The 14,459-nt window shown below is 35.9% G+C and overlaps 1 protein-coding gene across 2 annotated transcripts in view; it reads left to right on the plus strand.

The window, feature by feature from the left end:
* Positions 1-14,459, plus strand: part of LOC113513180 (protein TANC2) — a 359,681-nt gene that overhangs the window by 123,573 nt on the left and 221,649 nt on the right. For both annotated transcript variants that reach the window (XM_052898860.1, XM_052898861.1), the window contains exon 4: positions 5,642-6,221. In XM_052898860.1, the coding sequence (XP_052754820.1) occupies positions 5,753-6,221 (469 nt within the window). In that variant the 5' untranslated portion in view covers positions 5,642-5,752. The remainder of the gene's footprint in view (positions 1-5,641; positions 6,222-14,459) is intronic.

A 14,459-nucleotide genomic window follows, 5' to 3' on the forward strand; every position in this document is an offset into this window, starting at 1 on the left:
AATTCAATAAAATTTCCATATCCAGATCACACAGAAAAATGTATATCTTCAACATTCTGGTATAAAAGCCAATCAATTCTCACTGCATCGAGCCCTCGGGTTATATATCGAGCCCAAGTTTGACTTTTGAAGTATAAATCTGTCAGTTGCTACTAAGAAATATCTACAAATAACAATAAATAATCAATTATTCGTGTTTAGCGCTCGGTTTAGGGACAACATATTGTTTCATTGGTCATTATAAGTAATATTAAAGTGCTACTATCTTCTTCTTCTTCTACTTTCATCATCATCATCATCATCATTAGAGCCATTATCCGTCCACTACTGAATATAGGCCTTCCCCATAAACTGCCATAAGAAACGGTCCTGAGCCACCTGCATCCATTGACTCCCTGTAATGTATTTGAGGTCATCACTCCATCTAGTTGGAGATCGACTACTGCGTTTGTCCATACGGTGTCGACACTCAAGGATTGGTTACTTTAGTGAATATATAATATCACGGTAATTTTGTCATTTTCGTATTGTACTTTGGTAGCTTTAACGTACTATATTTGGTTGACGTAGTGAATGCATAATGCCATAATAATTTCAAAGTATTCGCACTTCAGTGCCTCCAAAGTGTTATTTATTTATCTTTATTATTCTTTATTATACACAAGAGATTATTTAAATAGAAAAAAAAACAAACAAACATAATAGTGCACAAAGGCAAGCTTATCTCTAAAAGAGATTTCTTCCAGCAAACCCAATATAAGAAAAAGTGACAGTTTATTAGTAGTAATTATTTTAGTTGTATAATTAATTATTGTATAGTATTTTTTTTATACAACCTAGAATGGCAAACAAGCTGACGGCCCACCTGATGGAAAGTGGTAACCGTCGCCTATAGACATGAGCAGTACCATGGACATAACAGAGTATACTGTTTCGCCCATGATACCCCCCATGCGTTGCCATTCCTGAGCACTCAGGTGTTATTCCTCCGTACCCGGTAAATTCACGCTATACTCGTATCCCACTCTTCAAACCGAAACACAGCCGTGCAAACACAACTGCTTTACGGTTGAAACACGAATGGGACAAAGCAATCGATTATATATTGGAACATCTTCGTACTTTAATAATTTAAAATGTTCATGATTATCTTAATTTATGTATATCATATAGCTCGTTAACTGTCCACTGCTGAACATAAGCCTTCCCTGTAGGAGAGTTTTAGCAGTAACTGCAACGTTTGACAAACGGTTTGGCAAACATAGTTAAGCTTTTAGTGACGTTTTAAAAGGGACTCTGTCACACATTCCTTGACCATTAAGTTCCCTTAGTCGCCTTTAATGACACCCACGGGAAAATAATGGATGCCGGGACTACACGGCGATATCGACTAAAGTTAATTGGAACGTCTTCATACTTTGATATAGCTTCAAAGCGTAATGCTAATTTAGACGTCTTCGTACTTTAAAAACTCCAAAGTATATTCGGTTGGGAGAGGCCTATGTTCAGCCGTGGACAGTTGACGGCTAATACAATAATAATGATATTCAGTTAGCATAATGACGTATATTACCATATAAAAAAAAACAATTTTAGAATTTCTCCTATTACGATAATAACAGAACAAACTCATACACACGCAAGCATATGAAAAACATTATTTTCCATTACTGTTTAACAATGTTTTTTCGCATTTAAGAGTTTCCTCTTGTCGGTGCAACTAATTCATGCATCTTCTTCCAGCCGACTCTATCCAGGCCATATCCTTGACCTCCTTATACGACACCTAGCGTTTCTTTTATCTGTCTCATGTATTTATTCCTCGATCTTCCTTTTCCTCTTTTGCCTACTATTTTTTCTTCTACTATATTCTTTAAAAAATCGTCGTGTTGTATAAGATGGCCTAGAATTTTGCCTCTTCTATTTTCTACAAAAACAAAGTAAGGTGGCAAAATACCTGGTTATCACTTTTGGCATTTTACCCCGTATTTTATCGTAATTTTACATCAAAGAGTAAATGCAACGCTAAAGGCGAGGCAAGCGGAATTAAGATGTTAAGAATAAAGATTACGGGATCTCGAACATTCGAAAATATCAGTTAACTTTAAGAACTTATTCTTTGGTGGCCCTTTACCGTTCACGCCCGAGGCGGTAAGCCCAGAAAACTGGTTACTTCGAGTTCGAGTTGTCAAAATCATGTAGCTGTTTGGAAGTTGTTGAGGCTTCTGAAAAAGTCTGAAATATGATATATCCTATGAATAATTTCACTTTATTTTATGTTAAAAGTTAGATAAATGTTTATAAGTATTTTTTTTGGGTTCAGCGTTCGTAAATTTCATGGGCATGAATATTCCTTAAATTTTTTGTATAAATATCCAAAAAATAACATTTTTATTGGTTATTTTTTGGATTATAAATATTTGATTAGAAGTATTTTGTTTAATGATAGCGGACCATTAGTATGTGTGCGACTGCCAACATTCAAAGATGGACTACTTTTATTTATACCAAAACTTCTAAAACTTTCCATATTAACTCCGACTACCATTACGTCTACCGCACGTTTCTCATTGCTTGTTTCAACTCTAAATGAGATATCTTCAAGTAAATTAATAGATAACTAATAACTGTTTTATCATTTATTAAATTAAAACGAAATAAATATGGAAATAGTTTATTCAAATCCGATCAAAATTGGCAAAGATATCTTCTTTTTTGACAATTTACAACTCTTATTGTTGTGTTTTTCTCTTGAGAAATCCGTTGAAATTGATAAAGTAACCTACTTTTGGATATTCCCCAGTCCTTCTTGGGAATTATGATTTCTGAGACGGGCTTTTATTTGGCCGTTGACTGTAATGGACTGACGAACAACGTTAAGTCCTGGGAAGGAAGAAGTTATAAGTTATGGAAACTAGTAGTCTCATTGTTAACAATAGATCCTGTTAGGTCGACCTCCATGCGTTCCCCCTAGAAACCATCTTGATTAATTCCTGCTGATTCATCAGGATGGGCTTGACTTTATCCTCGTCTATCATCACACACTGGAGCCCCACCAGCGTATACCGATAGCGCGGGATGAAATTACCATTTCATCTAAATCTCATACAACTTCTCACAGGTTCTTCAAAACCTACTGCAAGCACCAGAGTCTCACAAAATTGGTCTTACATATCTAATTGTACCTCAAGTTGTCACTTTATACTACCCTTTGTGAAGAGAAAATAAACCATTTGTTCATTCATTTCTTTATTTTTAATCAAAAACAACAATGAAGAATTTTGTTTGCAATAAAATTCTTCAACACATGCAACATAACAACTTAGGTTAACTTAACTTACTTAAGCTGAAGCCGTAAAGCGTATAAATCAGACATTGCTAAGTTTGTTTTAATTAGTCATGTTCGAGTAAATGACACTACCATTCTATGACTTGGTGCACCGTTAAAATGTCTTTGTAGTTGCAACTTAAATGCAACTTAGTTGAAATTAAACTGTCGTAACTTTACTTAAGTTTATTGTTAGATACGGTAAGTTGGAATATTCAGTATACTGTTAATACTATTTTAGATAGTTTTATATTATTCTGTCGTGAAAGAACAAAGAATTTGTTAATCCAGTGGTCCCCAAAGTAAGACTCGAAGCGCCTTAAGGTTTAATGAAGGCTAAACATCGTTGCTCGCTCCCGTTTTCTCTTCTTCGAAAAGTATTTAGTTTTAGTTTCATTCAATCGTTAATTAAAATATAGATGTTCCAATTTCAAGAACATACATTTACATATTCTTTATTGTACACAAAATATAACGTTAAGCACAATTCATTTTAAACATAGTGTACAAAGGCTTATCTCTAATAAGAGATTTCTTCCAGCAAACCTTTTCATATGTATGTATATTGTATATGTGAGGGATAGACAGCAACGTACCTCTTAAAACATCACCAAAGCCTAACTACGGTTTCCAACCTGTCATGCCAGATGTAGCAACTACTAACAAAACCCCTCTTTATGGGGGAAACCCATGTTCATCAGTAGACAGTTAATGGCTAATATGATGATGATGACGATGATGATGATGACATACATATAGCCAATGTAATTTTTAAGAGTAGGGGGAGGGGATTATTAGTAATGAGATTTAATTTCCGCATTAAAGCTTAAGTAACATGTCAAATGTAAGAAGTTGTAGGTGAACCTTATTAAATAAGTAAACAAATATTATATCTGTTAGAAAAAACAGTTTTATGAATACGTATCCATGAGGGATTGTTCAAGTCCAAATGTCAAAACGTCAGTTTTACCCACACCCCTTCAGATAACCAATACGAGTACATACGATAACGTTCGCCTTTCACTGAAGACGCAAAATAAATACCACTTATATACTGGGCCTTCCAATAATATTATTTTCCATAATCCCAGGATATTATCCCGTGGCCGTACAGGAAATTAAAAAGCCGATCGTCGATCGTGTGCGGCAAACTGTGAAAAAATTTTTCAAACGAAAAGAAAAACAAAGGAAATGAAATTGCCAACAGGGAGGTCTACAATTGACCTCAAAAAGGTTAGCGATACGACTGTGTTTTATGTATGTATATATGTTACACGATATCTTTGTCAGTTCCAAAAGGACTTTGATGATTCTGATTCTAAATGAAAGGGTTCGCTCCATACTAATTTGAAGGTAGAGTGAAATCAATTTGTTTTTTAAGCAAATCCTTTAATACTTTTGTTTTTTATAATATATGAAAAAAAAAAAATTATCCACATTTTTTGTTACTACTTGTATCCCGCGGCCTCACTCGCGTGAATCAAGACATAAAGTATCCTATATACTAATTTAAGATACAACATACTCTTGTACCAAATTTCATTCAAACCGATTTAGTAGTTTTTGCGTGAAAGACTATTAAATGGCCATCTACCCAACCATCTTTACAAATTTTCTCATTTACAAAATTAATGGGATTGTTATTTATTTCACCCCAAATTATTTATCCTTAGAGCAGTCCCTACGTATTATATGAATTAATAACTTAATCGCAACAAAATTAATATGAGACCATTTAGTATTATATACGCACATACATATATATCATTGTACCTAATATCACTTTAATCTATTTACCGCCATCTACCGCTGTAGATAGTAACGAATAAAACCATTTGCAGTTCAAGTGAAATCTAGTAAAGAAAGCACAGTCTGCTCGGTACTTTATTTGCGTAATTTATGTCGTATTAACTAGATGGCGTCACATGGATTTATATTCTATTTTAATTATACTAAGAACTTTATAATACATAGAATATTTACCGTATATTTTTACGCTATATTTGACAAGACTTGATTTTTTTATTATTTTTACGCTACAGCAAAGATATATCACAGATACTGCCTTAACACCACCCCATTAGGGATTACAGTCGTGAGCATAGTTAATTTATTATATTTGAAGATACATAAACACTGTAAGTTTCACATAATTCTATAATGTAATAAAAACTTTATGAAGCTATAAAATATAAACACTAGAAAAAAGTGCGAGTCGGATTTTTGTTTTTTTTTTATCTATAGTGCCTATAATTATTTTACCCATAAATATATGTATAAACATATCTTAATAAAGTCATTCTCTTGTTTCAGATCTCAACCGGACCTCGATCACACCTTAAACTGAAAAAATTCCAAAACCAATAGTCATTTATTATTCTAAAGTTCCTAAAATCATTTATAGTGATAAGATAGGATATAAAAATGTATAGTTCGAACGAATTTCTGCATAGCGCCGGCGTGAGTCGGCACATGCAAGCGATGGGCGAAACTCCCTCCCAAAAGACTAGTATGAAACGACGCTCATGCGAAGTCCCCTTAGGGGACATATCTTCGAATAACTTTAAAGTTTCCTTAGGAGATATATCTACTATAAATGATGGTCCGAATTATGACTGTAGATCCCTTAGATCCGTGAAATCGGAGGACACTAGGTCATTACGCTATAGACCCATCGACAGTAGAAGCGTTAAGAATTTTCGGTCATCTCTGGCTGATATTTCCACTTATTCGCTATCGAGGCCACCGAGTTATGATCAGCTGTCTAGAAGGTCTATAGTCGAGGGTCCGGAAGGTCAAGGGATCACGTCCAGCATCGAGGGGGTGCTCTGGTCAGATGAAGAGGAGAATGAATACTTCTATCATGAGAACATTACAACAGCTTGGAACCAAGGTGAGCTAGTTTTTTTATTTTTTTTTTATTCAACTTAGAATGGCAAACAAGCTGACGGCCCACCTGATGGAAAGTGGTAACCGTCGCCTATAGATATTAGCAGTACCATAGACATAACAGTATACTGTTTTACCCATAATACCCCCCATACGTTGCCATTCCTGAGGACTCAGGTGTTATTTCTCCGTACCCAGTAAATTCACGTTATATCCCACCCTTCAAACCGAAATACAGCTATACAAACACAACTGCTTCACGGTTGAAACACAAATGGGACAGAGGTACCCAAGCAATCGACTTTTGTACAAAGTCTCCCTCTGGAATTTTATATCTGAAGTTTTATATTTTATAATTTGAGAGGTGGCGCGAAAGAGAATTTATACTTTATTTTTTGTACTGGTACGACACATTAACTCCATAGCCACTTTATTATAAAATCTACCTGTGTAAGCTACCAATTTAACGCTAAAAATATCTAAAGACACAAGGAGTACAGTTTCTACATGGACCCTGAAGAGTAAAAATGTATGGTTATGTATTTTTTTATGGGTTAAAATGGTATGGTAACCCCGCCTGCGCTAACGGAATACGCTGGCGGAGCACCAGTGAAGGGTGATCGATGAGAATGAAAACAGATCACTTAGCCCATCATGATGAATCCATCAGGAATTAACCATGATAGTTTCCAGGGGGAACCGCGAGTAGGTCGACCTGATTGGCTATATTGCTAGCAATGGGATTCTCAGTCTCCATTACTAACAACGCCTTTCCCCCCTATATTTATGTATTAAAAATACTTCGAAAAAAATTATTATACAGAATTTTGGCAAATAGCTTAACTTTGAAAGTATAAATTTTAATTAATATTTATTCTAAAAAGTAACAAAGAGCTTGCAAGCAGCAAGCAAAGGGATTTAATTACAAAATAAAGCGCAGGCGCAGGTCGCTAATAACTACACTATAAATCAAGAATATCGGTCGTTCGGTAGAAAGTCGTACGAGTATAGGTTATTTCCAGTAGTCTCATTACTGAGGCCCCTCAATTAGTGTTCTCTCCTGTATATCTATCAAGATAGCCATCAGGGAGAGGCATTTAAATATTATTATTATTCTTATAACAACCGTTAACTATGCACTGTTGAACATAGGTCTCCCCCATAAAGGGGGGGTTTTGCCAGTAGTTGCCACACTTAGTAGACGGGTTGGCAACTGCAGGTAGGCTTTTGTAGTATTTTAAAAGGGACGCTGCTGCCCTCTATTATTAAGTTCCCTTAGTCGCCTCTTACGACACCAACTGAAAAGAATGGGGTGGCCTATTCTATGCTGGGACTAGATTTCGTCCGCATGACCAAGATGTTCGTTATCCAAGATTCAGTTTGAATTAAGAATATACTTTTGAAATTGACATAGATGGCACCACTTATTTGTCAAATTGTTCGCAATTTAATATAGACTGTATGTATTCACAACAATAAATTATACCCGCATATTAGCCCGCATGACAACTTTACATAATCCAATTTGAATTCTATCTATCTAATTCCAAATTGAATTCTAAGTAGATACATACTTTTTTAATTAATTAGTCTTATAATATATTTCGTTTCACGTAACGTTTACCAGAGGGAGACTGTTCAAAAATCGTTTGCTTGGGTACCTCTATCCCATTCATGTTTCAACCGTAAAGCAGTTGTGTTTGCATGGCTGTGTTTCAATTTGAAGGGCGGGATATGGCGTGGATTTACAGGGTACAGAGAAATAACACCTGAGTCCTCAGGAATGGCAACGCATAAGGGGTATCATGGGCGAAACAGTATACTCTGTTATGTCCATGTTACCACTTTCCATCAGGTGGGCCGTCAGCTTGTTTGCCATTCTAAATTGTATAAAAAAAAGGATGATCACTCGCCGTTTTATCGTAATACTACATAGAAATCTAACTGGCGCAAGTGACTCGCGCCATCTTCCCCACTTGACCGATAAATCAGGGCTATTACTCAGACATTTCGCATTAATCGAACGTTAATACTACACGTACCTCGTCTACCTTTCTCTACAGTTAACGTAGGTTATTTATCGAAGTGTTATGATAGTTATTTAGGTGACACAGTTCGTATTTTACAAGGTTTTACAAAGAATATTTTTGGATTTCATTATCAAAGTTCTTGTGTGGCAACTCCAAATAGACAAACGCAGTACCTATAGGACAATCCCCCAGATGATAGAACGATGACCGCAAATGCATTGCAGTAAGTCAGTCGATGCAGGTGGCTCAGAACCCCGTCGGAGGTGTGGTGAGTGCGAAAGCGAACCCATGTCTCCGACATATGGCACCTCGAGGGTATATCGTCTGGTTTTTGGTGGGTACACCCCCACTTTACAGGGGGATTCCCACAGTACCCATTCACCTCCCACAAGGTGTATGGGTCTGCATAAAGCATTTTCCAGACGTTAAAAAAAAAGGTGGCTCAGAACCGTTCCTTATGTCAGTCTATGTGGGAGTCCAATATTCAATAGCGGACAGACAGACAGACAGGCTGATATAATAATAGTGATGATAATTGTCGAGATTATTCAGACTAAATTGTAATTTCATTGTGACTTTAAATAAAGAGATTTATTTATTATTATTTAGTATCATGTTAATCTCTCTTCTAGTTTATATTCGTGTTTGTTTTATTTGTATTGTTTTAATACCAAATAGGATCAATTAACCAGTTTCATATTATTTTCGCTAATATGTATTATACTTAAAAACCAATCTTTAAATCTACATTTTAATGAATTCTAAATAATATTTAAGGGGCACCGTCTAGTTCCGGCATAGAATACGCCATCTCTTCCTATTCCGTGGGTGTCGTAAGAGCCGACTAAGGGAGGAAGAGGAATGGGCAGCAGCGTCCTTCTTGAATCTTCTCTAAAGCCTAACTGCGGTTGCCAATTTGCTTGGCAAGCGTGGCAACTACTGACAAAACCCAAGAAGAAGGCTTATTGACAGCCGTTGACAGTTAAAGGCCGATACGAAGATGATAATTCTGCACAATATCTAAATATTGTACAAAAATAGAACAATCACAATATAAATATTTATAATTATTGTTTTAATGAGTTGTGTATTATTGTTGACACAAATTTTAGAAATCTAAAAGCGTATACACTTTCATTATTTATTTATTTATTTCAAGTAAACAGTTACATAGACAGTATACTTAGTGCTGCGAAACTGCATTGCAGTTTGTCTGCAGCTTTGCGCTCGTTGTACATACAGCTTTTTAAACAATTGTAAACTTATATCCTAATCCTATATACTAAACTTATATCTTTATACATACATATACACAGATATGCATATATACACATACATATACATATAGACACACATGCATATACTAAGTGGATGTTACTGGTACTCATACCAGTAACATCCACTTTTTCCACAACATCCACTATCCAAATTAAATCTAATACTGTTCTATAAAAAAAAAATTAGACTTTTCTTTCAAAATATTTTATCGTGACATTATTTAATAATCTTATGTTTCTCGATTTTCAATTATTATTTTTTTAATTTTTTGGTACATGTCGACAGCCCTTGTATATGTAGATACATAAATGCAATTCATTACTGTAATCTCGGCCAACTTGTTGCCCAGTAATATCTTACAGTTTTTAAAGGCCAATCACAAGCCAGTTTCTTATCATGTCATCCATTTCGCATGTCGAACTAAAAATATCACTAGCTAATGTAAAAGCCTAACCATTATCTAGAGTGGGTAATTATAAGATTAAGTTAAATTTCAAGTTTTCAGCTTGTTCATTACGCAATCGATTGGCTTTAGGTTGAAATACTTGAGTTGGTTCCTTTACAATGTTTCGTCTCGAAGACTACAGAACGCCATTTGCTTTTTAACTAACACCAAGTGTATGTTTTGGATTTACGCGAATCAGTACATAAACTAACCTGTGATTTAAAATACGGGGTAATCTGTCTATGTACCGAATTTTATCCAACAAACGTTCATCCATCCTCATTTATAACAGAAGTAGGATGATAATATTGATCACTCTTCAGAATATCACTTATTGATTTAATATGCCTTCATTAATAATAGAAAATCAGTTAAAATCTTTTTACTGAACTATATGTTACAGGATACAGAGGAATAACATCTGAGTCCTCAAGAATGGCAACGCATGGGGGGTATCATGGGCGAAACAGTATACTCTATTATGTCCATGGTACTGCTTATGTCTATAGGCGACGGTTACCACTTTCCATCAGGTGGGCCGTCAGCTTGTTTGCCATTCTAAGTTGTATAAAAAAAAAAAAAATTTTGTGGAAGTCCGTATTACTTATTCGGTTGGTTATTCGATTAGACTTATAATGATTTAATTCCGTTACCATTATTATGCGTGCGACTATCGACATACATCGAAGATCAACTACTGTTCTTATTACAAGAAGTTCTATAACCTTCCGTATTAGCTATCAATCTCCGACTGCTGTATCCTCCACGCATGTTTTGCGACAGATAATTCAAACTAAACAAAGCATCTTCAAGCAAATTAATAGATCGCTTCGCGGAGTGAACTGCGAATTGAAAATTATTTAAAATTTTTGCTATTAGACCAAACCCCAATTATAGCTATGGCTCTTTTAAGTTTTTGAGCAATAGAAGTTTAACAATTCATTTCTTCGAGTAAATCTATTTTTATGCAACTTATAATTGCAAACAAGCTGAGGGCTCACTTGATGGAAAGTGGTAACTATCGTCTCTACCATAGACATAATAGAGTACACTGATGCCGTCTCGTTTAGTCAGCTCTGTGTCTAGAGTAAGATGAAAGATTGATTTGTATTAATTTGAATAGCAAACGTACTCTCATAACTGTTTGACAAACCTAAACTAATGCAGATACAGCGATCCAATAAAATATCATCTTTTCTGACCATTATGTGAATGTGAAAAAGACTCTATTTTCCGCGCTTAGCCTCTCATTTGGGCCGTTGTGCGTATGAGTCGTGGCTAGTACAGCCAACCTAGCTCCGCCCCGAAGCGCAGAAGCTTCCTGGGTTCTTCACAGGCCTCACGGAGCGACCTCACCGCTCTGAGGATTTGTAAACGTTGATGGGCCACACATTCCAGGATTACGTGAGCAGCCGTTTCTTCGGCGTCGAAACAGCCTCGACATAGAGGGCTGTCTGTGGCTCCTATTGTGTATAAATGTTTATTTTATGGACAATGGACCAATGGATAAATTCTGACCATTATTTAATGGTGAAGACCGAGATACTTCAATAAAATACCTTTTTATAGAAAATAAATAAATAGAAGATAATCTTGACTACTTTTAATCTGAAATGCTACTCACGTTTCTCTTTAAATAATATTTAAGTACACTAGGTACTTGTATCTTGTCATTGTCTTATTTACCTCTTTTAGGTACGAGTAATAACCCAAAACTTGTCGTAATTGATCGATACATGTAATTTTGTCAACCCTATATAAGTTCATACCCAACTCAATCGTAAAGAAAATATCCTTATTTGCAAAATTCTTAATAATCACTTCAATGGTTGTTATTGCTTAATACTGATGATTGATTGCTATGTATTGGGCGAAAAGAAGAAAATTAATTAATCTTTTTTTTATGCAACTTAGAATGGCAAACAAGTTGACAGCTCACTTGATGGAAAGTGGTAACCGTCACCTGTAGATATGAACAGTACCATGGATATAACAGAGCTTACTGTGTCGCTCGTGATACTCTTCATGCATTGTCATTCCTGAGGACTAAGATATTATGTCTTTGTACCCTATAATTTCATTGCCATATCACACCCAAAAATTCTGTCATAGACAACCTAAATGTGTCAAATGTGCAGGATCCCACCACACATCTAACTGTTCTAGAAAGGAACGTTCGGATAAAGTAAAATGTATACTTTGTGAAGGAAACCATCCTGCCAATTACAAAGGTTGTATCGTATATAAAGAACTACAAAAGATCAAATATCAGCCTCCTAATATCAAAATACCTCGAACATACAAACCAGATTCAACTATCAGGCCAAATCAGACATACAATGACTCAGGAAAATCATCATATGCATCGGCTTCCAAATCAACATCAAAACCCACCATAAATGATAACCCCACAAACTCCGAACATCACATGTCAGACACCCTCCGCATCTTTAATGAATCAATACAGGCACTTATGAGCCAAATGCTGAAAATGACCCAAATGCTAGCAGAAATCATGTCAAGATTGCCGTTACATTCACTGCACTAAAAATATGTGTCTGGAATGCTAATGGCCTGTCAAACCACTCAAATGAGTTAAAATTTTTTCTCAAAATTAACAAGATTGATATTATGTTAATCTCCGAAACCCACTTCACATCCAAGAGCTTTTTCGAAATCCCAGATTACACTTTATACCATACTATGCATCCACATGGCAAAGCTCATGGTGGCTCAGCTGTTATGATAAAAAGCAATATCAAACACTATCAGTCTCAGTCATATTGTAAGGACTACATCCAAGCAACCAGTGTAGTAGTTTGCGATTGGATCAGCAACCTGACAGTATCGGCGCTTTACTGCCCTCCAAAGCACACTATCAAAAATCAACATTTTGATGATTATTTCAAAACACTTGGAAGTCGTTTCATAGCTGCTGGCGATTACAACGCTAAACACACGTTTTGGGGCTCCAGACTTACCTTGCCTAGGGGCCGAGAACTTCTCAAATGCGTGCAGGCAAGGTCTATGAATGTGATCTCATCTGGTCAACCTACATATTGGCCTACAGACAAAGGGAAAATACCGGATATTATTGACTTCTGCATCACCAAAGGTATAGCAAAACCCAACATATCCTGTTATAGTTGTTGGGACCTATCATCGGATCATTCTCCTATCTTACTAGAAGTCACAACTAGGGTCAAAGAAACCAGTAAAAAATGCACGTTACACAACCAAAAAACTAATTGGCTTCTCTTTCGGGATTTTGTGAGTGTAGCATTTGCTGCACCAATTTCACTCCAAACAGAAAACGATATCATAAATGCCGTTGAATATTTTAACACTACCATTCAAAATGCTGCATGGAATTCGACTCCATTAAGCCAATATAAATCTGCCGACCAACAAATACCATCAAAAATTCAGGATAAAATCAAAGACAAACGAGAAATTAGAAAATTGTGGCAAAAAAGTAGATGCCCTAAATTAAAAAAGCACCTAAACAAAAAAGTAAAGGAGCTTAAGCGCATATTAGAACAAGACCGTAATTCAGGAATTCAAGCATATCTCGAAAGTCTTGACGCTACTAAAGCTACAGATTATTCCCTATGGAAAGCTACCAAAAAAATCAAACGGCCGATACAAATTTCACATCCACTCAGAAAAGCAGATAACAGTTGGGCCCGTAGTGACGAAGAAAAAGCTAACACGTTTTCGAAGCATCTATTAAATGTTTTCCAACCTCATCCTTATGAAGGTCTACCAGAACACGAGACCAAGGTAAAGGAATTTTTGAACTCTCCAGATCAGGATTTTATTACACCAGAAAAATTCACGAAAAAGGAGGTTAAAAATGTAATCCAAAGAGCTAATCCTAAAAAATCACCAGGCTACGACCTAATTACTAATAAGATTTTACAAGAATTGCCCGACTCTGGTTTGACGCTACTCACAGCAATTTATAACGCAATTACCAGACTACACTTTATTCCGCCCCAGTGGAAGGTTGCACAAATAATTATGTTACTAAAGCCGGACAAACAACCTGAAGACCCAAAATCATACAGACCGATTAGCCTTCTTCCAGTACCTGCAAAAATTTATGAGTCCCTGCTATCACAGAGAATGTTACCAATAGTAGAACAACACAAACTGATACCAGAGCATCAATTCGGTTTCCGTCGTAAACATGCCACGATAGATCAGATCCACAGGCTATTAAATGTAATAGACAAGTCTTTTGAAGCTAAGAAATATTGCATTAGTGCTTTTCTCGACATTTCACAAGCATTCGATAGAGTGTGGCATGATGGTCTATTATTTAAATTAAAAACCTTACTACCCAACTACATCTACAAAATTCTGAAATCCTTCATACAAGACAGGCACTTTTTAGTCCAACAAGGCGAGGCATTATCAGGTCTCTGTCCTATCAATGCAGGAGTCCCACAAGGTAGCGTACTGGGGCCAATACTTTATCTAATAT

The sequence above is a fragment of the Galleria mellonella genome, unplaced genomic scaffold, assembly GCF_026898425.1.
Source record: "Galleria mellonella isolate WM207_F2 unplaced genomic scaffold, CSIRO_AGI_GalMel_v1 utg54, whole genome shotgun sequence".
In the NCBI taxonomy this organism is placed as follows: Eukaryota; Metazoa; Arthropoda; class Insecta; order Lepidoptera; family Pyralidae; genus Galleria; species Galleria mellonella.